Source organism: Mustela putorius, unplaced genomic scaffold (genome assembly GCF_011764305.1).
Source record: "Mustela putorius furo isolate JIRA1106 unplaced genomic scaffold, ASM1176430v1.1 tig00001149_pilon_pilon_pilon, whole genome shotgun sequence".
In the NCBI taxonomy this organism is placed as follows: Eukaryota; Metazoa; Chordata; class Mammalia; order Carnivora; family Mustelidae; genus Mustela; species Mustela putorius.
The window spans coordinates 306,806-333,784 of record NW_025421595.1 but is presented as its reverse complement, the minus strand read 5'-3'; the positions used below and the strand labels follow the sequence as shown (position 1 = coordinate 333,784).

The 26,979-nt window shown below is 37.3% G+C and overlaps 1 protein-coding gene across 2 annotated transcripts in view; it reads left to right on the top strand.

Moving 5' to 3' along the window:
• LOC123394022 (eukaryotic translation initiation factor 2 subunit 3, X-linked-like) overlaps positions 1-16,824 on the top strand; it is a 42,859-nt gene extending 26,035 nt beyond the window's left edge. For both annotated transcript variants that reach the window (XM_045087458.1, XM_045087459.1), the window contains 5 exons: positions 283-377; positions 685-829; positions 4,869-5,038; positions 5,923-6,095; positions 16,438-16,824. In XM_045087458.1, coding sequence (XP_044943393.1) covers positions 283-377; positions 685-829; positions 4,869-5,038; positions 5,923-6,095; positions 16,438-16,501 — 647 coding nt within the window. In that variant the 3' untranslated portion in view covers positions 16,502-16,824. The remainder of the gene's footprint in view (positions 1-282; positions 378-684; positions 830-4,868; positions 5,039-5,922; positions 6,096-16,437) is intronic.
• The last annotated feature ends 10,155 nt before the right edge of the window (positions 16,825-26,979 follow it).

The window sequence follows — 26,979 nt, the reverse complement described above, 5'->3', positions numbered from 1 at the left end:
GATACAGTGTTATGTTCCTTTATAATAGTTATGTTGTACTTCATGGGAAAGCATAAATATGTCACTTACTGATCAGGTTAATTTCATTCTCCATTATATATAAAACTGCAGTCTGATTGGAATAATAATATTTTCCTATAATTTTTTTCTACCAAGTCAGCTCTGAGATACAGATTTCAAGTGGCTACTGCTGTACAAAATACTAATTTGAATAAGTATTTTTTCTAATTAAAATAACAGGATTAGCCTTATGGTTTCTTTTATTCCTTATCATCTTCACAGTTATTAGGTCTTTTGATGTCAACAAACCTGGCTGTGAGGTTGATGACCTTAAAGGTGGTGTGGCTGGTGGCAGCATTTTAAAAGGAGTATTAAAGGTAAACTAAATTGTAAATTTTTGTTTCTTAAATGGAAAAAATATATGGTTAAACAAAATCTAAAAATGTTAGAAATATGTATTTTTACTACTTTGTACTTTAAATATGTCTGGTGTGAATCATAGCTTTCTTATATGTAAGTGGTTAATTATTAGCTTTCTAACTTCTGCATTTTTAAGCTTTTTGTCCTAGAGTAATACTGAAATTATTGTTGGAATTCATGCCTTTTCAATTTAGCAGTCTATCAGGACTGTTCACACATAAAGGTAATTGTGTTGTCTCAAAATTTTTAATTACTCTCTTTTAGGTGGGCCAGGAGATAGAAGTGAGACCTGGTATTGTTTCCAAAGATAGTGAAGGAAAACTCATGTGTAAACCAATCTTTTCCAAAATAGTGTCACTTTTTGCAGAACACAATGATCTTCAGTATGCTGCTCCAGGGGGTCTTATTGGTAAAAATTTTCATTTCATCTATAAGCTGTTATTAGTGGTTAATCATAATACTATATCAAGTGCATTATCTGAAAGTATATGTCTCTGATTAGATATTTTAACTCAATGTGGAAAAGCAGGCTATGCAAGTATATAGGTAGGTTAGTTAGTGATTTTATTTTTTATATATTTATTTTAATGATTTTATTTAATTTGACAGAGAGAGACAGCAAGAGAGGGAGTGCAAACAGGGGGAGTTGGAGGGGGAGAAGCAAACTCTCCACTGAGTAGAGAGCCTGAGGCAGAACTTGATCCCAGGACCCTGGGATCATGACCTGAGCCGAAGGTGGACACTTAACAACTGAGCCACCCAGGTGCCCCAAAATCTGGGATTTTTTTTTCCTTTTATTTATTCTTTATTTTTTAAAAATTAATTATTTTTAACTCGGGTATACTTAACATACAGTGTTATCTTAGCTTCAGGTATACATTATAGTCTTATACATTACTCAGTAATTCATCATGGTAAGTGTTCTCTTGTTCCCCTTCAGCTTAATTAATACCCACCTACCTCCTCTCTGGTAACTATTAGTTTATTCTCTAGAATTAAGAATCCCTTTCTTTTTTCTTCTCTTTTTCTTGTTCATTTGTTTTATTTCTTTTATTCCACATATGAGTGAAGGCAAATGCTGTTTGTCTTCTCTAACTTATTTCACCTAGCAGAACCTGTAGATCCATACATGCTGTTGCAAATGACAAGATTTCATTCTTTTTTATGGCTGCTATTCCATTTTGTATATACACATCTTTTTTATTCATTTTATAGATGGACATGGGCTGCTTTATATTTTGCTTATTTTACATAATGGTGCAGTAAACAAGTGGGTGCATGTCTGTTTGAATTAGTGTTTTCATATTCTTGGGATAAATACCTTGTAGTGGAATTGCTGAATCATGTGGTGTTTCTATTTTTAACTTACTGAGGAACCTCCATACTAGTTTCCAGAGTGGCTTTACCATTTTACATTCCCACCAACAATGTAAGTAATCCTTTTCTCTGATGCTTCCCATACCTATATTTTTAATTTCAGCCATCTTTTTAAAAAAGATTTTATTTATTTATTCGAGAGACAGAGAGCATAAGCAGGGGGGCGGGGTGGGAGATGGAGAAGCATACTTCCCGCTCAGCAGGGAGCCCAACATGGGGCTCTATCCCAGGACCCTGAGGTCATGACCTGAGCTAAAGGCAGCCGCTTGATTGACTAAGCCAGCCAGGTGCTCCTGATTTTAGCCATCCTTTTTTTTTTTTTTTTTTTTTTTTTTTAAGATTTTATTTATTTGACAGAGAAATCACAAGGAGATAGAGAGGCAGGCAGAGAAAGGGGGAAGCAGGCTCCCTGCTGAGCAGAGAGCTCCATGTAGGGCTCGATCCCAAGACCCTGAGACCATGACCTGAGTCCAAGGCAGTGGCCTAACTCTCTGAGCCACCCAGGTGACCATGATTTTAGCCATCTTGACAGGGTGAGGTTGGAATTTTGATTTGCATTTCTCTAATGAGATGAGTCATGTGGAACATCTTTTCATGTGTCTATGGCCATTTACATGTCTTCTTTGGAAGAATGTCTGTTCATGTCTTCTGCCCATTTTTTAATTGAATTATTTGGTTTGGGGGATGTGAGTTTGTTAAGTTCTTTATATATTTTGGTTACAAACCTCTTATCAGATATATTATTTGCAAATATCTTCTCCCATTCCATAGTTTGCCTTTTAGTTTCCTTCGTGTTTAAGCCATTATTGTTTTATTTATTTATTTATTTATTTTAATATTCTTTGTTACTTTCTTTTCTCTTTTTAAATGATACATGTCCTCTCTGAAGACTAGATTCTCTCCTCTCTCAAGGGTTTGTTTCTACTACTTAACGTTAGTTGTCACTGTATTTACTGACTTTCCTGAACTAATTCTATAATGTCTGTTTTTTTTTTCATGTGTGCTCACTGAAGGGTAACTTAGTTAGTTTAGCACTTAGCCAGTAATTGAGAGGAAGAAATTTCCTTAATAACTAGAACCTGTAGTCCTCCCAGCCTTTATTAAAGAACTCTGGTGTGTCAATGACATATCACTAACTAAACAAAGCTAAACAAGCTAAGGAGGAGGTGGAGGGTAGGGAGGGAGAAGTGAAACAAGATGGGACCAGGGAGGGAGACAAACCGTAAGAGACTCTTAATCGGGGCACCTGGGTGGCTCAGTGGGTTAAAGCTTCTGCCTTTGGCTCAAGTCATGAATCTCAGGGTTCTGGGATCGAGTCCTGTATGGGTCTCTCAGCTCAGCAGGGAGCCTGCTTCCTCCTCTCTCTCTGCCTTGCCTCTCTGCATACTTATGATCTCTGTTTGTCAAACAAATAAATAAAATCTTAAAAAGGGAGAGAGAGACTCAATCTCAGGAAATGAACTGAAGGGTTGCTGGGGGTTCGGGGGAGGGATAGGATGGCTGAGTTATGGACATTGAGGAGGGTATGTGCTGTGTTTGAGTGCACTGAGTGCTGTGAATTATGTAAGCCTGATGATTCACAGTCCTGTACCCCTGGGGCTAATAATACATTATATTAATTTAAGAAAAGGGGGGCGGTTGCATAGGTGGCTCAGTGGGTTAAAGCTCAGGTCATGATCCCAGGGTCCTGAGATCGAGCCCCACATCGGGGCTCTCTCTATTCAGCAGGGAGCCTGCTTCCCTTCCTCTCTCTCTACCTGGCTCTCTGCCTACTTGTGATCTCTGTCAAATAATAAATGAAATCTTAAAAAAAAAAAAAAATTGTCGGTGTAGGCTTTTAACTCTCAGCCAGGCAGTTAAACAACTCTGTCTGATCCTTTACTTCCATTTTAAAACTAGTAGATGTAAGAGCTTAAAGCATTATCAGGTCTTTCCTGAGCATGTGCACAGCCTTAAACTTATACGTTATTCACTGGATTTGTACATATATGTCCAGATTTTCAAAGTTCCCATGGACATGTTTTTTTTGTTTGTTTGTTTTTTGTTTTGTTTTTTATTGTTTTAAAGCTTTTTGTTAATGTGTTGTTTTCCCCACCTATTATCCTTCAGTTCCCTGAGGAAAACACTTTTTACGTTAGACATCCAGTCTTGGAAGTGGAATCTTTCAGGGAGATTCAGACTAATCAAATGGTAGCCATTTGGGAATGAGAATTTAAAGGAACTCCAGCCCTGTTCTCTGTATAGCCTTGCTAGTTTTCATGACAAATGCAAGTTGTTATTAGTGCTGTCACGGAGATATTTTGAATAGTGATGGGAGTAGGATAAGTTAAAATGTGACAGTTTTCCGCTCTTACTGAGATACAGATGTTTTTCTTAGTAAATGCTGCTTAGATTATAGCAAGCCTTTGGCTAAATTTCAGAATTTTAAAAATGTTTTGACATTTTTGTCAGTTTTTCATTCTGTGTATGGAAGACAAAGCTTGGGCCTTTACTGCATCATTTTACTAACACTTTTTCTTTGCAGAACTTTATTATATATTGATAATAAAAGTTCACAGTGTATCATTGTGGATTTTTTTTTACGAATATGAAAATTCTGAACATGTTCATGTAACCTTTTATTATACCAATATACAAAAATACAAGAATAATGTAATGACAATCCTATATACCTGCCAACCAGCATTAACAATTACCAATTTTATTTCTGCAAATCAATCATTATCAGCTTTGTAATTTTTCAGTTTTTAGTAAGATAAAATATCTTACTAAATGGTTGTTTTCTGTTAAACAGTTCTCCCTTTATTTTATAATTTAAATAAAAATGTTTTTTTATTTTTAAATTTTAATCAAGCCTTATTTCCAACCCTGTTCTTTTTTAGGTAAAGCTAAGAGTTGATTGTAGGGGAATTGTTCAGGATTTTAATTTTGTAACTGTGATATGGTATCAATGTAACAAAATTTGGTTAAGTTGTATAGCTACGTGTTATACTGGTTTGACTAACTTTACCTTTATAAACATTTTAAGAAATACAAAATTGAAATATGTGACATATTTTATTTTATCTCAGGAGTGGGAACAAAAATTGACCCCACTTTGTGCCGGGCTGACAGAATGGTTGGACAAGTACTTGGTGCAGTTGGAGCTTTACCAGAGATCTTCACAGAACTAGAAATCTCCTATTTCCTACTTAGACGGCTGCTAGGGGTACGCACTGAAGGAGACAAGAAAGCTGCAAAGGTATTCTTTTTTTTTTTTTAGATTTACGTGTTTATTTGAGAGAGAGAGAGAAGCACACTTCCTGCTGAGTGACTCTTGGTTTTAGCTGAAGTCCTAATACAAAGGTTGTGAGATAGAGTCCTAATCAGACTCCACACTCAGTGCAGAATATGCTTGAGAGTCTCTCCATCTGCCTATCCCCACTCATGCACTTACTCTCTCTCTCTCAAGTACATAAATTAAAAAAAAAAAAAAAAAAACAATAAATCAATCAACAAAACTTGTATTTGTCATTTTGGGGGAAGTTCCTTTAATAAAGATGTACTGTCTGAATTTTAATGAAATACAAAGACCTTATAAAGACACTGATCTGAATTTGAACATGAGGTTGTAAGCACAGACAGCAGCAGTAAGTAATACAGTGGCTAGTAATTCCAATAATTATATGTGTAAATGCTAGAAATAAAACAGCTAAGAGTGATATAATAGGTGTTACCCAATTTTATAGAATCCAAAAGATTTAAATATGTACTTTACATTAATGGAATTAGACCTCCAGACCCACTTAACTATCATATTATTCTTGTCTTGCTGGCCCTTTCAAGAAATTGTGCAAACCCTCTATGCCACAAGCCTCTTCAGATTTTAAGAGTTTGGTTGATTTTATTATTTTTTAGTAGTTTATTTTAGTGTTAGATCATTTGAATGTTCTTTTAGTGCTAAATAAACCTTTTGCTTTGATACCTGTAGTATATATATACTTCAGATCTTATAAGTGTAATTTGTGCAGAATTTTTTTTCCTCTATAGTTATAGTTTTTTGCAGTTGTATTTAATAAATTCTCACTTTGTATTGGAAAACATTTTATTATGTTAACGGGTTTTTTCCTTAATTTATTTTCCTAGGTGCAAAAGCTTTCTAAGAATGAAGTTCTTATGGTAAACATAGGGTCTCTATCAACAGGAGGAAGAGTGAGTGCAGTCAAGGCTGATTTGGGCAAAATAGTTCTCACTAACCCTGTGTGCACAGAAGTGGGAGAAAAGATTGCCCTTAGCCGCAGAGTTGAGAAACACTGGCGGTAAGTTTTTCAATTTTGCCTCTGTCTGTCACTGGTGTCAAGAAAACAGCAGGAATATGTGGCTGACTCAGTCAGAAGAGCATGTGACTCTTGATTGTGTGTTTGAGTCCCACAATGGGTGTAGAGATTACTAAAATAAAGTGAATACACTTAAAAAAAAAAATAGCATACTATCTTTCGGTATATTCTTTTTTAAGATTTTATTTATTTATTTATTTATTTGTCAGAGACACAGCAAGAGACGGAACACAAACGAGGGGAAGGGGAGAGGGAGAGGGAGAAGCATGCTCCTTGCCAAGTAGGGAGCCTGATGCAGGGCTCAATACTGAGACTCTGGGACTGTGACCTGAGCCAAAGGCAGTTGCTTAATGACTGAGCCACCCAGGTGCCCCTCTTGTGGTACATTCTTCATGGTATATGTACTCATGGTCATGCATACTTTTCCTTTCATCTTAAACTGTTTTTATATTTTAATTGTGGTGTAGTTAACAGTGTTATATTAATTTCAGGTGTACAATATGATGATTCAGCAATACATTACTCATTACCCATCATACTCCTTAATCCCCATCATCTGTTTAACCCATTTTCCCACCACCACCCTTCTGGTAACCATTAGTATGTTCTCTGTAGTTAAGGATGTGTTTTCTTGCTTTGTCTCTCTGTTTTTTTTTTTTAAGATTTGATTTATAGAGAGAGAGTGTGAGTAGTGGGAAGGGAGAGGCAGACTCCCTGCTGAGCCGGGATTCCCAACATATTTATTTATTTATTTATTTATTTATTTATTTATTTATTTGAGAGAGAGGGGAAGAATGAGCAGGGCAGAGGGGCACAGAGGCAGGGGCAGAAGCAGTCTCGATCCCAGGACACCAAGATCAGACCTAAGCTGAAGGCAGATGCTTAACCAGCTGAGCCACCCAGGTGCCCCTCTTTTTCCTTTTGCTTATTCATTTTATTTCATGAAATTTGTAAACTCTAAATATGAATGAAGTATTTGTCTTTCTCTGACTGCCTTTTTTCTCTTAGTACTCTCTAGCTCCATCCACATTGTTATAAATGGCAAGATTTCATTCTTTTTATGGCTCAATAATATTCCAATATATGTAAACCACATCTTTATTAATCAGTGGATGAACGTTTGGCTGCTTCCATAGTTTGGCTATTGTTGATAATGCTGCTATAAATATTGGGGTTCTTTTATCTCTCAAATTAGTATTTTTATATCCTTTCGATAAATTCCTAGTGGTACAATTGCTGGGTTGTAGGGTAGCTCTGTTTAACTCTTTGAAGAACTTCCATACTGTCTTCCCGAGTGACTGTACCAACTTGCATTCCCACCAGCAGTGCAGAAGGGTTCCTTTTTCTTCACATCCTCACCAACTTGTTGCTTCATCGCTTTTTTTTTTTTTTAAGATTTTATTTATTTATTTGACAGAGAGAGATGACAAGCAGGCAGAGAGAGACAGGCAGAGAGAGAGGAGGAAGCAGGCTCCCCGCTGAGCAGAGAGCCCGATTTGGGGCTCGATCCCAGAACCCTGAGATCATGACCTGAGCCGAAGACAGTGGCTTAACCCACTGAGCCACCCAGGCGTCCCTTCATCGCTTTTTATTGAATTCAGTAGTTTTCTTGGCATATTTGTATAATTGGAATTCTTTATTTCCAATCCTGATTTGTAAGCCTATATAGTTCAGATTTTTATTTCAGCTACTATGACTAGCTTTCATTTAATCTCAGACACATCTGTATAAAATCTTTCAGAATCAGTTTTGACTGTATTCTTATACATGTTTAACTTAGTTGATCTTCTTTAAACCACTGATTAAGGACACCTGGGTGGCTTCGTTGGTTAAACATCTGCCTTTGGCTCAGATCATGATCCCAGCATCTTGGGATTAAGTACCATGTCCAGCTCCTTGCTCAGCAGGAAGACTGCTTCTCCCTTTCCCTTTGTATCTCCCCACCCTGCTCATTCTCTCTTCTCTCTTAAATAAATAAAAATCTTTAAAATAAATAAAAAGATAAATCACTATACTAGCTTACATAACCCCTACCTCATATTATTTCAGTGTGCATTTCTTAAGAATAAGAATAGTGTCTGTGTAACCACTTAGGGAATTTTAGCATTGACAAAATACTAAAATCTGCACTCTGTGTTCCTGTTTTGACATTTGTGTCAATATTGTTCTTTATTGCATTTTTCTTTCTTAAGTCCAGAACCACACATATCACTTCCATTTTGTTTCTATAGTCTTTTTTATTTTTTGTTTTTTTAAAGATTTTATTTATTTATTTATTTGACAGAAGAGAGAGAGTGATAGCAGGAACATGAGCAGGGGGAGTGGGAGAAGGAAAGCAGGCTTCCCACTGAGCAGGGAGCCGGATGCAGGGCTCAATCCCAGGATCCTGGGATCATGACCTGAGCTGAAGGCAGATTCTTAAGGACTGAGCCACCCAGATACCCCTATTGACGTTTTTATACAGAACTTTCTTAGCATTTCTTTATCTTAGCATGAATTGACCTTTAAACAATAAAAGCCAGTTTCCCTTACTAAAATTGAGGTTATATGTTCAAGACCAGAGTGCTCTAACGGTACCATTGTATCCTTAAGAATCACATATCAGGAAACTGGGTGGTTTAGTGATCAAGACCCACATTGAGCCCCACATTAGTCTTCCAGCTCACCAGGGAATCTCCTTCTTCTTCTCCCTGTACACACTCTCTGTGTCTCGATCTGTCTCAAATAAATAAATAAAATCTTAATAAAAGGGGGGAGAGGAATCACATTTCAGAAGCACGCAGGACATCTGGTTATACCTACCGTGTGAAGTTAATTTTGTTCATGTCATCAAGGTGTCTTTTACAAAGTTTCTCTTTTCGTGGTTGCAACTAACAAGCCATATATAGAGAACTTTTGAGACTTTACAAATACCCTATTTCTCATGACTTGACCCTTTCGTTACTCTTTTTCTTTTTTTTTTTTAAAGTAAAAAGTTATCTCCATGTCCATCCAGCCTGGGACTTTAGCTCACAACACGAAGATCAAAAGCTTCTTTTTCTGGGCGCCTGGGTGGCTCAGTCAGTTAAGTGTCTTCCTTCAGCTCAGGTCATGTTCCCAAGGTCCTAGGGTTGAGTCCCACAATGGGCTGTGCTCAGCGGGAAGTCTGCTGCTCTGTATGCCTGTGTCCCTCCCACCCACTCTCATGCTCTCTGTCTCTCTCTTGAATTTATTTTAATAAATAATTTTTTTTTTTTAAAGTCTCATACTCTACCAACTGAGCCAACCAGGTGCCCCCTTTTATTTTTTTTTTATTTTTTTTTATTTTTTTAAAAGATTTTATTCATTTATTTGACAGAGAGAGATTACAAGTAGGTAGAAAGGCAGGCAGAGAGAGAGAGGGAAGCAGGCTCCCTGCTGAGCAGAGAGCCCGATATGGGACTCGATCCCAGGACCCTGAGATCATGACCCGAGCTGAAGGCAGCAGCTTAACCCACTGAGCCACCCAGGCGCCCCTGGGTGCCCCCTTTTAATTATTCTCCCCTGGATTAATCTTGTCTCTGGGAATAGCAAAATAATGTTTGTTTTCTGTATCGGTGCCACTTTCCACATGTATCGTTTGGCATCCCCTCTTTCCTGTTTATTTATTTAGGTATATATTACAGCCTGGGCTCAAAGGTATTTATTCAGTGAGTTATGAACCGTTACTTCTGTTTGTTTTTATTTTGATGGTCATCACCACATTAGGATTCTCTTCAAGTTTATTCCTAGGTTCTTTTGAAGTGACTCCAGAGCATTTCTTTCTTTCTGGTGTAAGTCATCTGGCCTCTTCTCTTTCTCTACCAGCACTATTCCTGGACTCAAGCATGTCTTTGTGTTCAGAAACAAATGTCTTGATGTGCCCATTGCTCCCAGGCTTCTAAGTCCATAAATCTGTGACACCTGCTGGTGGTTCTTTTGCTCCTTCCCAGATTATGTCGAGTCTATCCTTTCCATTCTGAACAGCATCATTGTAGCTCATACTGTCATTATTTCACACTTGTATTTTCCCTTTTCAATGACTTCAATGCCTGATCAAGTATAGTCTCTCCAAAAGAGTTCATCATACTATCCTCAAAAAATTCCAGTAGTTCTTCACATTTCGTTAATATGCAAGGCCTTTATACAGGCTGGCTTCAGTCTGATGTTTTCTCTGCTTCTTCCATGTAAACCCTTACAATTATACTTATTTTCAGTGTCCTTCTCATTATTTGAGACTCAACTTTGACTCTCTGTACCTTTCTATCTTCCTTATTGATTCTTCCCTGATGCCCACTGTCCTCTGATGATTTCATTGATCATTTATCATCTAGAAAATTTATCTAACTTACTGGTAATCTTTAAAAAGTTAGGTTTTAGGGGTGCCTGGGTGGTGCAGTCAGTTAGACATCTAACCTGAGACCCAGGGTCTCAGGGTCATGAGAGCGAGCCCCACATCGGATTCTGTGTACTATTCTCTCTTCCTCTTCATCTTTCCCTACCCCCCCAGCCCTCACTCAAATGTGCACTCTCAAAAAAAAAAAAAAAGTCAAGTCTTACTACCTTTTAAGTAACTGATTCTGGTTTGTAGTGATTTAAGCTCATTTGATTTTAACATCTCCTCTGTTATAAACATTATTTCCACACTATATAAATAAGTATAAATAATACAAAATTTTCAGAGATCTTTAGCATGGAACACATCACTTAGTAGATTGAAACATTTCCAGAAATGCATCTCATCCGTGACTGAACACTTGTATTGGTTTCACTGTTTGTTTTGGTTTTTAAAGATTTTTAAGTAGTCTTTATACCTAATGTGGGGCTTGAACCCATAACCCTGTGGGTCTTGAACTCATCCAGAGTGGTATGCTCTGGAGCTCCTGGGTGGCTCAGTTGTTAAGTGTCTGCCTTGGGCTCTGGTCATGATCCCAGGGTCATGGAATGGAACCCCACCTCGGGTTCCCTGCTCAGTAGGAAGACTGCTTCTCCCTCTCCTTCTGCCCCTGCTTGTGTTCCCTCTCACTCTGTTTGCTCTCAAATAAATAAAATCTTTAAAGGAAAAAAAAAGTGGTGTGCTCCACTGCCTGACCCAACCAGGCATCCGTGCTTTCAATTTTTGGCTGTTCTGCTTTGATGAACTTAGGAACATGGTATATGGTATATAAATATCTGTATGTATTAGTGTCCCTACACTCAATTTTTGGGGGACGTATATGCCCTGAAGTAGATTGCTGGATCATAGGATAATTCTGCTTTTAATTTACGTGGAGCCGTAGATACACCATTTATCATAAAGCTTTCCAAAAGTTTTGGTACTTTTGTGTTCTCATTTTCACTTCTTTTAAGATACTTTGTTTTCTTTCTATTTTTTTTTTTAATGAAGATTTTTTTTTATTTCTCTTGGTCTGCTGTGCCCCATTTGTAGTTAAAATATTTATTGTTTAATTTCCACATATTTGTAGATTTTTAAATTTTCCTTATATTATTAATTACTAGTTTAATTCCATTGCTGCAAAAAATGGCATTGGAAATTGATTATTTCAGCCTTTGTAAATGTACTAAGACTCGTGGCCTAACATTTGGTCTACTGCTAAGTGTCCCATAAGAATTGGCAAAAGGGATGTACAGGTATTGTTGCTTCTGTGTTCTATGTATTTACCTGTGAGGTCCAGTGGGTTATAGTGTTCAAGTCCTCTGCTTCCTTATTGGTTTTCCTTTCTCCTTGTTTTATCCACTTAGAAAGTGGATTATTGAAGTCTCCTCTTATTGTATGCCTCTTTTTTCTTTAAATTCTGTCAACATTTCCTTCATATATATAAAAGCTTCAGTATTGGGTGCATATATGTTTTAATTGTTACATCTTCCTGGTAAACTGACTGTGTTGTCATATATATTTCTTTGTCTCTTAAAACAGTTTCTGCATTAAAGTCTATTTTATCAGGGTGCCTTGGTGGCTCAGTGGGTTAAGCCGCTGCCTTCGGCTCAGGTCATGATCTCAGGGTCCTGGGATCGAGCCCCGCATCGGGCTTTCTGCTCAGCGGGGAGCCTGCTTCCTCCTCTCTCTCTGCCTACTTGTGATCTCTCTCTGTCAAATAAATAAATAAAATCTTTTTAAAAAAAGGCTATTTTATCTGATAGTAGGATGATCATTGTTCCTTTCTTTTGGTTTGTTTGCATGAAATGCCATTTGGCATCCTATCACTTAAACACCTTATGCATGTCATTAGATTTAAAGCACATATCCTCTAGATATGTGGTTTGATCCTGTTTTTTAACCATTGGGCTAATCTGTGCCTTTTAATATATATATATATATATATATATATATATATATATATATATATATATATACATAAAAGGCTAATCTGTGTATATATATACATATATATACACAGATTAGCCTTTTATGTATATATATATATATATATTTATTTTAGAGAGAGAGAGAAAGAGACAGAATAGGGGAATGGCAGAGGGAAAGAATCAACCAGTGTCCATGCTGAGCAAGCTTGACCAGGTGCTTGATCTTACAACTGAGATAATGACCTGAGCCACAACCAAAAATTGGCTGCTAAGCGAACTCAGCCACCCAGACATGCCCTATCTGTGCCTTTTTATTGAGAAATTTAATCTGTATGCTTTTAAAGTAGTTACTCACATAGGAAGTCATAATACTGCCATTTTATTACTGTTACCCCTCATCTGCTGTTTCACTTTCACATTTTTTACATACCCGCTGTCAACTACAGTTCAGAATCAGATGCTCCTGCTTCTTAACAATCATCCAAAGGTTAATATGAATGTAAAGCTACATCATAATGCCTGTGCCATTCAACCTCACTTCATCTCATTTATTCATTTTTATCTCATATCTTAAAAGTTGAGATATTTTGAAAGACATGACATCCATAAACTTTTATTTAGTACATTGCTATAACTATTCTTTTCTAGTAGTACTTAATCTTCTAAGGTGCCTCATTTATCAGTTAAAATATCATAAATGTGTATAGATGTATAGCAATCTATACAATCTAGTTTCAGGCATGCACTAGAGAGTTTGGGATGTATCTCCCACTGATCAGGGAATTACTATATTTGTTTTCCATATGTAGGTTTTTTTTTTGCTCCTCATTGCTTCCTTACTACCTTCCTTTGTGTTTACTTGTTTTTTTTTTTTTTTTAAGATTTTATTTATTTGACAGACAGAGATCACAAGTAGACAGAGAGGCAGGCAGAGAGTGAGGGAAGCAGGCTCCCACCGAGCGGAGAGCCTGACACGGGGCTTGATCACAGGACCTTGAGATCATGACCTCAGCCTAGAGGCCCAATCCACTGAGCCACCCAGGCACCCCTAGTTGATTTTTTTATAGTGACACATTTTTATTTCCTTATATTTTCTTTTGTTTATATTCTGTAGTGTGTTTTGAGATTTATTAAAAAGTGTTTATTGCCCTTCCTTTTGTTATAGTATTACATATAACACCTTAAAGTGTTACATTTTTACATGTTGTACACCTAATGTACATTTATTACAACTTTTTTCATGTTTTTGTCATTTAAATTCTGTGCACCAAAATTATATAATAATAATAAATAGCCCTAAGAATAATTCACTCAGCTTCTCTTTCTCTTCAGAATGTTTATTTTCTTCATTTTGAAAAACATTTTATTTATTTATTTGATAGAGAAAGAAAACACAACAGGGGGAGGAGCAGAAAGAGGAGAAACAGACTCTCCACAGGAGAGTGGATGTGGAGCTTGATCACAGGACTCTGGGGTCATGACCCGAGTCGAAGACAGATACTTAATGACTGAGCCACCCAAGTGACCAAAAAGAGTTTATTTTAAAAAGTAAACAGGGACACCTGAGTGTTTCAGTCGTTAAGTGTCTGTCTTCTGCTCGGGTCATTATCCTAAGGTTCTGGGATTTAGCCCCACATCAGGCTCCCTGCTCAGCTGCTCAGTGTGGAGTCTGCTTTCCCCTCTTCCTGCTGCTGGTGCGCTCTCTCTCTCTCTCAAATAAATAATATTGAAAAATAAAACTAAAAAATGAAAACTAAACAAATTTTGGAGCTGAAAAATAGAAAAATATTCGAAAAACTCATAAGATGAGTAAAAAAAGTAGACCACAACAGAGTCTTTTTCCTTATTTCTTTGTATCTTTGTTTGTTTTGTGGTCTTTATTAAACATTTTAAAATTTTATCTTTATATTAGGGATTTGAAAAAAACCCACATCTCTCAGTCTTTGCAGACTGAGTTGTAGGAAAAGATCTTCAGTAGTCAACCCATTATGAAGGCTTATGGCATTCTGAGGCCATTTCTGAGTAGGCATCTTTTCTAGAGCTACGTGTGTTCTTTCACCCAATTCTTCAATATGCACAGCCACTTGAAATGTCTTAACTTTTCTTAATGCCATTCATTTTCTTTTTGAGGGTGTTTTACTGTATTCCTCTGTTCATAGTCTCTTCCTGCTAGGCATTTTGAAGTCCCCTTGAAGTCTTCAGTCATTCTCTCCCAAACCTTGGCTTTCCAACCTAATATGCAACTGTGCCATAGTTCTCTTAGCACTCTGAGACAGGACACAAAGTAGTCTGTTGAGTATCCACAGCAGGTCAGAATTTTGAAAACAAGTTCTGCTCCACCTCTTCAATCCTGGGAGAAACTGTTTTTTTACCTTCTTGGGTCTACTATACTGGGTAAGATAATTGGCACCACATTTTCTTCATTTTGAGTGTAGCTGTTGGGCATTTGCTTGGTTGCTGCACATCCACAACACTATGTTAGTTATTTACTCAGTGTTTCTGTGGATAAACAAGGACCACCTCAACTCCTCCATATTGGTAAGTTTCCTCTTCTCCGTGTATTATTTACAATTGTAGTTTTTATTTATATTTAGATGGGTTTTGGTCTAGAAGCTAGTTCAGTTGTTCAGTTCAGCATGAGATCTTAATCTCGGGGTCATGAGGTTGATCATAGAGATTATTTTTTAAAAATACTTAACACTCCGTGCTACTTTTTTTTTTTTTAAGTATCTGACGCTTGATTTCAGCTCAGGTCATTATCGTAGAGCTGTGAGATGGAGCCCCAGGTTGGGTTCCACATTCAACATTCTCCTTAAGATTCACCCTCTCTCTGTACCTCTCCATTTTGCTCTTTCTGACTCTTTCTCTCTAAAATAAATAAATAAATCTTTTTGTAAACTAATCTGGGAGTGCCTGGCTAGCTCAGTCAGTTAAGCATCTGCCTCCAGCTCAGATCATGATCCTACGGTCCTGGGATCAAGTCCCGCATTGGGCTCCCTGATCAGCTGGAAGTCTGCTTCTCCCTTTGCTTGCTCCTCCCCCTGCTTATGTACTCTCTCTCTTTAGGGTCGACTGCGTAGCTCAGCTATTAAGCATCTACCTTCTGCTCCCTTGACCGAGCCCCGAATCAAGCTCCTTGCTCAACAGGAAGCCAGCTTCTCTCCCACTCCCCCTGCTTGTGTTCCCTCTCTTGCTGTTCGATGTCCCTCTCAAATAAATAAAATCTTTAAAAAAATTAAAAAGTAGGGGTGCTTGGGTGAACAGGGAGTCTCCTTTTCCCTTTCCCACTCCCCCACTTGTATTCCCTCTCTTGCTGTCTCTCTCTCTCTCTCTCAAATAATCTTTTAAAATTTTTTAAAAAGTAATCTGTTTACAGACTATATGTTCTACTTTCTTATTTTATTTCCCTTCATTTATTTCCCTTATGCCCACTATAATGTTTTGAGGTATTGTGAGAGAGGTATTTTCCCAGGGGCACCTGGGTGGCTCAGTGGGTTAAAGCCTCTGCCTTCAGCTCAGGTCCCAGGGTCCTGGGATCGAGCCCCGCATCGGACTTTCTGCTCAGTGGGCTTCCTGCTTCCCTTCCTCTCTCTGCCTGCCTCTCTGCCTACTTGTGATGTATCTGTCAAATAAATGAATTTAAAAAAAAAGAGGTATTTTCCTAAGAGAAAAGGACTGGTGATTTTTTTTTTCAATTAGTTCTGTGTGTTTTATCTAGTAGCATGCTTCTTTTCAGGGAAATGAAGTGCTTTTATTTACTGATTTAATGAGGACAAATATTTTTTTTAGAGAAAGGTATGCATGTTTATGGTAACAACTTCTTCCCTTTTCTTTGGTCATTCATGTTAGCCAAATCTATTATCTCCTTAATCTCAGGAGATAATACAGATTTTTCTTTAGAGAGGAACATGTTATGGAAACAGGTTTGAATTTAGAAGATAGTAAAAATCAGTTATGTCAAGATTTTATGATGATGCTGATAAAATAGATTAAAAATTCATGATTTCTTTTCTTTTTGCAGTTTAATTGGTTGGGGTCAAATAAGAAGAGGAGTAACCATCAAGCCAACAGTTGAAGATGACTGAAGAATATCATTTAAATAGCACATTTAGATGAAATTACAATTTCTCTTAACCTGGGTTGTAATTTCAAAAAGCAATACCGGGAATATATTTCATAGTTCTTAGTTTAGTAGAAGCTGTAACATTATTCTTATCTTCTTGTGATGATTTAACTTCTAAATAACAAAGTCTACAATAGTTGCCAAAATTGGCATAATTTTGGATTTAATCCAACATTTTAGCAGAAGCTGATTATTGTTAAACATTATCAAATTTATACATCACTTCATGTTTGAAATAAAAATGCAGTTAAAACCAGCCTTTTCTAAGGTATGGGTACCACTCAACCTGTCTAAAATGAAGTTTTTCTTCTTACTTTTTATGATACGTCTTTGCGTATTCTCTAGGCTTGAAGGGATTTTACACCAGTAAAAACCCAAAGACACAAAGTCTTCTTAAAAAATCAGCTCACTTTCTACCCCATTTTTTATGCAGCTTTGTCCTTAAAATTTAGTATGAAATTGGTAGGCTTAAATTAAATTGTCTTTTAGAGTATGAGTGCTCATTTACGTGGACAAACCTTTTCTTCCTCTTACTCTGTTCCTAGATAGGAACATAGAAAGCTAAAAGCAGTTATCCTTAGCCCTTTTACTTCTTCTTCTTTTTTTTTTTTTTTTTAATGATTTTATTTACTTATTTAAGAGAGAGAGAGAGAGAGGATGAGAAGGGGAAGAGGTCAGAGGGAGAAGCAGACTCCAGGGAGCCTAAGGCGGGACTCAATCCCAGGACTCCAGGATCATGACCTAACCTGAAGGCAGTCACTCAACCAACTGGGCCACCCAGGCGCCCCAGCCCTTTTATTTCTATACTGATTTCTCTTTGGTTTTTCCTGAAACCAAATACTGTTTTACTCAAAACAGTATTTTCTTTCTGGAAAATACGGTTTTACCAAATAATTCTAGATAAAGAACATAGTTTTCTAAACTCTTCATTTGATATAATTTAAACACAATCTAATAATAGTAATTTTTTCTGCTATCATATAGCAAGTATTTTTGCCACTTTTCTTAAAATACTTGAAGTTATTAACAGTTGCCAAAATTGCCAAAATACCATTTTAATCCATATTGAAAAAAACCAGAGCTTACAGAATATGCTGATATTTTAAGCAATTTGCCAAAGGGAGTAAATTATTTTACCTGTTTTTTAGGTTCCATATTTTGAATAATTATAAATCTAAATCCACTCATTAACTAGCTAGTATATAACAGTGTTTAAAAACTGGCACTCTGGGGCACCTGGGTGGCTCAGTGGGTTAAGCCGCTGCCTTCAGCTCGGGCATGATCTCAGGGTCCTGGGATCGAGTCCCGCATTGGGCTCTCTGCTCGGCAGGGAGCCTGCTTCCTCCTCTCTCTCTGCCTGCCTCGCTGCCTACTTGTGATCTCTGTCTGCCAAATAAATAAATAAAATCTTTAAAAAAAAAAAAACTGGTACCCTGTGATAGTACAGAAATTCAAATCTTATGCACTATTTGTTTTACTATAAAAAAAAACAAAAAGCACTAAACATTAACATTAGGCTGTTGGGGATTTATTTATAAATGTATTTGTATTTAAAGATTCATCTATTTTAGCTTGAGAGAGAGAAGCAGGCTCCCCACTGAATCCAGAGTTCCACTAGGGACTTGATCCCACAACCCTGAAATCATCAGTAATCCCTATAAAGATTCTTTTTTTATTTTTTTTAATTTGTGTGTGTGTGTGTGTGTGTGTGTGTGTGTTACAAAATTCATTGTTTATGCACTACACCCAGTTTGCCATGCAATACGTGCCCTCCTTAATACCCACCACCAGGCTTACTCAACCCCCCACTCTCCTTCCCTCCAAAACCCTCAGTTTGTTTCTCAGAGTCCACAGTTTCATGGTTTGTCTTCCCCTCCCTATAAAGATTCTTGATATGAAATTCGAAGTACTCCATTGCCTTTGTGAAGCTACTGGAATCATAACGCGAAATTGTTTGAATGCATTTTCTGGGTGTGACAAAACAATGTTTTTGTTCTTAAATACATTTGTGGGGTGCCTGGGTGACATAGTCCATTAAACATCTGGCTTTTGTTTCAGTTCAGTTCAGGATCTCAGGGTGGGGACTGAGGACCACGTCAGGCTCTGTGCTGAGCACAGCGTCTGCTAGGGATTCTCTTCCTCTTGGTTCTACCTCTTCCCCTGCTGTGCATTCATACTTTGTCTTTTTTTTTTAATCTCAAAGTAAATTAAATCTTTCAAAAAAATAAAAAGATACAAGGGGTTCTCAACTTTAGAAGCAGTGGGAGTAGCCTTATGCTTAGCTCATTAAAAGTGCAGTGAAAAAAACAAAACAAAACAAAACACATTTTACTCAAACTTGTGCTTGATAAAACTTATAAACTTATTAAGTACTAGGGTGACTGACTGGCACAGTCCATAGCACATGCGACTCCACCCTTGGATTATCAATTCAAGCCCCACATGAGGCATGGAGACTACTTTAAAAAAAAAAAATGTATTAAGTACTTACTGTGTATTTCACACTAAGTTATATATAGTAGTTTGTTACAAAATCGCACCTAGCTAGGTCCAAGTGTACTTATGCCCATTTTAAACCAAAACAACTGAGGGTCAAAGAAATTTGCTCAAGTCTCTAAATAACAAAATTGGAACTCTAACCTGGGTAATTTGATTGCCAAGTTTATAACTTTAATCTTAAAGTTACACGGCCTCTATTGGACAGTTTATTTTGCATTTGTTAGGTGCAGTGCTTTATATTTTCCATTGAGATAAATCTTCATAAGTGTGCTATTCAAAAGTGTTTCATTCTAACATATTTTCTTACTTTGTTACTTGTTCTCTTACTATTTTTAGTACTTGTTCTCTTTGTGTTAAGATCTCCCTTTATGATAGAGACCTCATGATTTCCTCTGCGGTTGCACAAGTCTTTGCTTTGCATATGTTTAGATTAGGTACAAGTAAGTTGGACAAACTGTCTTTTACCCTAATGAAATAAATGTCTTACATTATTTTTTTGGCTAGTAAAACTTACCTGCTGTTAGTGTATCTATACCAGCAAAAATCCGTGTCTACCAATAGTATGTCTTAAATTTCAGCCTTTAGTTTCACCGTAATTTTAGCCAATATTGAACCATTTGGGAGTTAATTTTTTTTTTAATTTCTGTTGGAAGATCCGAAATATTTAGGGCCACCTGGGTGGCTCAATCAGTTAATAGCCTGCCTCCAGCTCAGGTTGTAGTCCCAAGTCTCATGTCAGCTTCCCTCTTTATTGAGCCTTTCTTCCCTCTCCACCTCTGCCCTTCTCCCCTGCTTATTTGTCTCTCTTTCTCTCCCTCCCCTTTCTGAAAATAAGTTAAAAAAATTTTTTTTAAGATTTTATTTACTTATTTGACAGAGAGAGATCACAAATGGGGTAAGGGTAGAGGGAGAAGCAGACTCCACTGAGTAGAGAGCCTGATGCAGGACTCCATTCCAAGACCCTGAGATCATGACCTGAGCCAAAAACAGACCTCAACCAACTGAGCCACCCAGATGCCTAGGTAAAATTTTTTTTTTTAAAGAAGTATTCACGTTTGTGTTCCTGTAAGATATTATGAACTGGTTTCTTCAGCCAAACTAGGATATATAGTCTATACTGTGTCATTGGTCCTTTACCAACAAAGAAGTTAGAGACAGGCTGTAGATCATAAGGTCTGTATTTGACATAAGAATTGCCCTATAATAAGGTCATTGCAAGAACATATTCAGCTTTTCTTATAATCTTTCTGGAAATTTAGTGTGGTTGAACATTGAACATCAAGGTTTGAATTATGTGGGTCCACTTAACATGGATCTTTTACAATAAGTATTATAAAACTTATTTTCCTCACAATATTTTTCTTTAGCTGATTTTATTCTAAAAAATACAATATATAATACATGCACAAGGTATGTATTAACTGACCGTTATCGCTAAGGCTTCTAGTCAGCAGTAGACTGTTCAGAAAGTTTTGGATGAGTCAGAAATTACATGTGGATTTGGCTGCACAGGTATCAGCAGCCCTAAACCCTGCATTGTTCAAAAGTCAACTTTAATTCTTCTAAATTTAATTTTGTATAAAATATGGTTTTTTTGTAAGTAGGCTTCATACCCAATGTGGAGCCCAATGTGAGGCTTGAACTTGCGATCCTGAGACTTAAGACCTGAACTCTATTAAGACCCAAGCTGAGATCAAGAGTCAGATGCTGAGCCAACAGAGCCATCCAGGTGCCCCTGTGTAAAATATATCTGTGTGAAAAACTCATGCAACTGAAGTATGAGGAGTAAAAGGTCCACTGCTCATCCTATGATCATTTATAGCCATGGGAGGATCTAAATCTTTAAAAAACTGGGATGGTTTACAGGGAGGTAATGGTTTCAAAGGATAAACAGATGGTTATAACTAACTTTTCTTGTCAATGAATAACAGATATAGTTCTTCAGATATGGCCTGTTTCTAATGTGTACAAACCAACTTTTAGTTCTCATATAGGTGACAAAAGTGACTAGAAAGGCCCAAAAGAAAGGAGAAGTTAATAAAGAACTATAAGAAATTTTAAGAAATAAATGGGAAAAAGTAACGAATGAAAGATACTACTACTGGTTGTGGTAGCGATGGTGATAATTATTGGGATTCTAAGTATGCAAGATAAAGTTTCACTAAGGGAACCTCTCTATTATGCTATTTAAATGTTATGAACGTAGAATGCTATAGGTTTTATTTCTTAAGATTAGAAATAGCAAAAGTGGAAAGATAGTCTCATTGATGCTACACTCAGGAAGGCAGGGTTTTTTTTTTTTAAAGATTTTATTTGTTGGAGAGAGAGACAGAGTGATAACAGAGCATGGGCAGGGGGAGAGGTGGAGGAAGAGGGAGAAACAGACTCCCTGCTGAGCAGGGTGCCCAACATGGAGCTTGATCCCAGGACCCTGAGATCATGATCTGAGCCAAGGCAGACACATAACGGAGCTACCTAGGTGCTCCTTCTTCTTTTTTTTTTTAATGTCAAATATCTCATTGCATGGATATACATTATCCATGTATATGGATATACATTATATTTATCCATTTGCCAGTTGATGGACGTTTATATTGCTTCCATCTTGGACTGTTAGGAATAAAACTGTAAACATTCATGTACTGATTTTTAAGTAGACATATGTTTCCATTTATCTTGGGTATATACCTAGGAGTGGAACTGCTTGGTCATAGTACAACTATATTTAATCATTTAAGAAACTGCCATGTTCTTTTTCCAAAGAAACATGCCAGCGGTGTTTAGGAATTTTTTAAGATTTTATATATTTGACAGACAGACACAAGTAGGCAGAGAGGCAGGCAGAGAGAGAGGAGGAAGCAGGCTCCCTGCCGAGCAGTGAGCTTGATGTGGGGCTTGATCCCAGGACCCTGGGATCATGACCTGAGCTGAAGGCCGAGGCTTTAACCCACTGAGCCACCCAGGTGCCCCAATTTTGAGCACCTTTGATGTGCTTCTTGGGGATTTGTATTTGGGAAAAGGTCTGCTTAGATCATGTGCTTATTTTTTTAATTGATTTAATTTGTTGAGTTCTACAGGTTCTTTTTATATTCTGTCTACATTATTAGATATATACATATATTCTCTTTTATGAGTTGAGTTTCAATAGGTTGATAGTGTCTTTTGAAGCACAAAAGTTCTTTTTCTACTTGTAAACATCTCTTTGGCTTTTGTAGTTTCATTATAATGTATGTGGTAAGAATCTCTGCATTTGGGGCGCCTGGGTGGCTCAGTTGGTTAAGCAATTGCTTTCGGCTTAGGTCATGATCCTGGAGTCCTGGGATCCAGTCCCACATCAGGCTCTTTGCACAACGGGGAGTCTGCTTCTCCCTCTGACCTCTCCCTTCTCATGCTCGCTCTCTCTCTCAAATAAATAAAATCTTTAAAAAAAAAAAAAAAAAAAAGAGGGGCGCCTGGGTGGCTCAGTGGTTAAGCCGCTGCCTTCGGCTCAGGTCATGATCTCAGGGTCCTGGGATCGAGTCCCGCATCGGCTCTCTGCTCAGCAAGGAGCCTGCTTCCTCCTCTCTCTCTGCCTGCCTCTCTGCCTACTTGTGATTTCTCTCTGTCAAATAAATAAATAAAATCTTTAAAAAAAAATTAAAAAAAAAAAGAGAATCTCTGCATTTATTGATTCAGTCTTCTTTTTTTTTTTTTTTTTGATGTGTTGATTCATGCCATTAGTCAAATTTGGGAGCTATTTCAGCCATACCCCCCCATTTTTTTTTTTTAAGAATTTTATCTATTTGGGGCACCTGGATGGCTCAGTGGGTTGAGCCTCTGCCTTCGGCTTCGGTCGTGATCCCCGGGTCCTGGGATCGGCCGCTCTCTGCTCAGCGGAGAACCTGCCTCCTCCCCACCCCCGCCTGTCTCTCTGCCGACTTGTGATCTCTGTCAAATAAATAAATTTTTTAAAAAGAATTTTATTTATTTAAAAGAATTTAATTTTTTTTTTAATTACTTATTTGAGAGAGGGAGAGGTGAACAAGCAGAGGGAACATCAGGCAGAGAGATAAGGAGAAGCAGGCTTTCTACTGAACAGGGAGCCCAATGCAGGGCTTAGCCCCAGGACCCCGGGATCATAACCTGAGCTGAAGACAGATGCTTAATGACTGAGCCTCTCAGGCACCCCTCTTTCCTTCTATTACATGTAGTTTATGTGATTGACGTGGGTTTTGGTTTGGTTTGGTTTAAGATTTTATTTATATATTTGACAGAGAGAGGTCAGAAAGAGAAGGGAATCAGGCTCCCTGCTGAGCAGAAAGCCTGATTTGGGGCTCAATCCTAGGACCCTGAGATCATGACCTGAGCTGAAAGCAGAGGCTTAACCCACTGAGCCACCCAGATGTCCCTATCTGGTTGATGTTTTTCACAGGTTTCTTAGGTATGGGTTTATTAATTTTTTTCTTCTGAGACTGGATAATTTCAGTTGATTTCATCCTACAATTTGGTTACTCTTCTGTTGAATTCTCTAATTTTTGACTTCAGTTAATGTGCTTTTTTCTTCTCTTATGATTATTTTTTAGAACAGTTTTTACACTTACAGCAAAATTGAAAAGAAGGTATGGGAATTTTCCATATTCCTCTTATGTACACACATGCATATCCTTTACTATTATCAAAATCTCTGCACTGGAATGATATTTTTGTTATAATTGTTATAATTATACAACATCATTATCAACCAACGTCTGTGATTTAGACCAGAATTCACCCTTGGTTGTGCATTCTGTGAGTTTTACAAAATATAATGACCTGTGTCCATCATTAGTAGTATCAGAGAGAGTAGTTTCACTGCCCTAAAAATCATCTGCGATCCAGCTTTTCTTCCTGAAACCCCTGACAACCCCTGATTTTTTCACTGTCTCCATAGATTTACCTTTCCCAGAATGTCATATAGTTAAAATCTTGTAGTATATAGTCTTTATGAATTGGCTTCATTCATTTAGTAATATGCCCTTAAAAATCCTCCATGTCTTTCCTTTTTTTTTTTTTTTTTCCTTTATACCCAGCATGGGGCTTGAACTCAATACCCTAACATCAAGAATCATATGCTCTACGTACCTACTTCCATGGCTTTTCATGACTTGATTGTTTATTTCACTTTAGCACTGAATGATATTCCATTGTCTGGATGGACCACAGTTTATTTATCTCTTCACTTACTGGAAACATTTTGTTTGCTTTCAAGTTTCGGCAGTTATAATAAAGTTGCTGTGCACATTCACATGTAGGTTTTAACGTAAATAAGTTTCAGGTTATTTGCGGTAGTACTAAGGAACAGAGTTGAAGGATTGTTTGGTAAGAGTATATGTTAGTTTTATAAGAACCTGCCAAGCTGTCTAGCAAAGTGGCTGCACTGTTATTTTGCATTCTCATCAGCAGTGAATGAAACCTCTGTTGCTCACCCAAATTTAGTGTTGGCAGTCTTCTGGGCCTCGATAGATTAACAGACAAACTGATAGAGCGATTTTTTTTTTTTTCAAATAGGGTTGGGTCCAGTGTGGGGCCCGGGGCTTGAACTCACAACCATGAACTGAAATCAAAAGTCAGACACTTAACCAACTGAGCCACCCAGGCACTCCATCTCCTATATTTTTTATTTGCATTTCTCCAATGATCTATGATGTGAATTATCTTCTCACATCTAATTTACCTATGGTATACCTTTTTGGTAAGAAGTCTACTTAGGGGGGCACCTGGGTGGCTCAGTGGGTTAAGGCGCTGCCTTCGGCTCAGGTCATGATCCCAGGGTCCTGGGATCGTCATGATCCCAGGGTCCTGGGATCGAGCCCCGCATCGGGCTCTCTGCTCAGCAGGGAGCCTGCTTCCTCCTCTCTCTCTGCCTGCTTGTGATCTCTGTCAAATAAATAAATAAATAAATATCTTTAAAAATAAATAAATAAATAAGTCTACTTAGGTCTTTCACCTGTTTTTTAATGAATTTTTAAATTATTCTTAAGGCTTTATTTTTTTAAGATTGTATATTTCTTTTAGAGAGAGAGAAGGAGCACAAGCAGGGAGTGGGGATGGAGGGAGAGAGAGAATCTTAAGTAGGCTTCATGCCAAGCACGAAGCCCTATGTGGGGCTTGATCTCATAACCTGAGCCGAGTAGAAATAAAGAGTCAGATAATCAACCAACCAATCCATCCAGAGACCCCTTACTTGTAAATTTTAAATGTTTCTTTGTGTATTTTGGATAATAGTCTTTTTTCATATATGTCTTTTAGAAATATTTTCTTTCATCCATGGCTTGTCTTTAGTTCTTTTGATACAGTCTTCAAAATCTGGCCTATCAATTCTTTCATAAGTCATGGCATATATGAAAGACATCACCAGACCTAGGATCTTCTAGTTTTTCTCTTATCTTAAACAAGTTAATAGATTTTCATTTTATATTTTGGTTTGTGACCCACATTTTATTTAATTTCTGTGCTAAGTAAAAGGCCTGTATCTATTTTTTGTTGTTTTTGTATGTGGATTCAGCATTGTTGCAACACCATTTGTTGAATATTATCTTTCCTCCATTGTGTTATTTGCTTCCTTGTCAAAAGATGAATTGACCAAATCAATGAGTCTATTTCTGGACTCTATTCTGTTTCATTGATCTGTTTGTCTATTCTTTAACAGATATCACACAGTTATGATTCTTGTAGTATTATGATAAGTCCTGAAGCTTGATAATGTCAGCTTTTGATGGTCTTGTTATACACTCTTCATCTCTAAAATATTTGTTTATTCTTATTTGTTCTTTTTATAATGTTTCCTACATAGGAAGGGTCCATGCTCCCTGCATTTCTTAAGTCCTTTGTTCATGGTTTTCTATAATTATTTCAACACTTATAACACATTGGATTAAAAGTCTTCATCTAGTAATTCCAATATTCTTTCTACTAATTTATGTTTTTTGTACTTTATTGTTTCTTAGCATGTCTTGTATTTTCTTTGCTGTAAACTGGATATTTTGAACATTGTAATGTGGTAATCTGAAAATCAGTTTTTTCCTTCTCCCTAGTTTGTTATTTTTTGTTATTATACTTTATACAGTGACTTTTTAATACTATTTTAAAAGACCATATTTTTTTGTTTTGTGTAGTTCCTGAATGTTTATTTTTTGCCTTTATAGTGATTTAACTGCAAGTTCCTTAAACACCTGGAATCTAATGAATGAATGAAATGGACAATAAAATGAACAAAAAGAAAATATTCTCCCAGGTTTGTAGTTTGGCTCTGTTTTGGACTACTTTTTCAACAGTCAGCAACCTATATAAACTAAATCTTAGCCTTCCTCCTTATTTGTGCTTAATCTGAAGATTAAAACAGAAATGGAAGCCTGCGGACTTCCGGTTCCTTTATGAACATGCTCTTGGATTATTTTTTAAGATTTTATTTGTTTAGGGACGCCTGGGTGGCTCAGTTGGTTAAGCAGCTGCCTTCGGCTCAGGTCATGATCCCAGGGTCCTGGGATCGAGTCCCACATCAGGCTCCTTGCTCGGCAGGGAGCCTGCTTCTCCCTCTGCCTCTGCCTGCTTCTTTGTCTGCCTGTGCTCGCTTGCTCTCTCTCCCTCTGTCTCTTACAAATAAATAAATAAAATCTTTAAAAAAAAAAAAAGATTTTATTTATTTACTTGACAGAGAGTGAGATGGCTGAGAGGGAAAACAAGCAGTGGGGGTGGGAGGAAGAGGCTTCCTTGGAGCAGAGAGCCCAAATGGGAGGCTAGATCCCAGGACCCTTGGATCATGACCCAAACTGAAGGCAGACGCCTAATGACTAAGCCACCCAAGCACCTCTGGATTTCTTTTTGTATTAATGAGCTTTCCAAAGCCCTATTCCTGAAATTAAACTCTTTCCCAGGTTTTCTTTCTAGGGTTTCACTATATCTATTAATTGTCCTAACTATAAT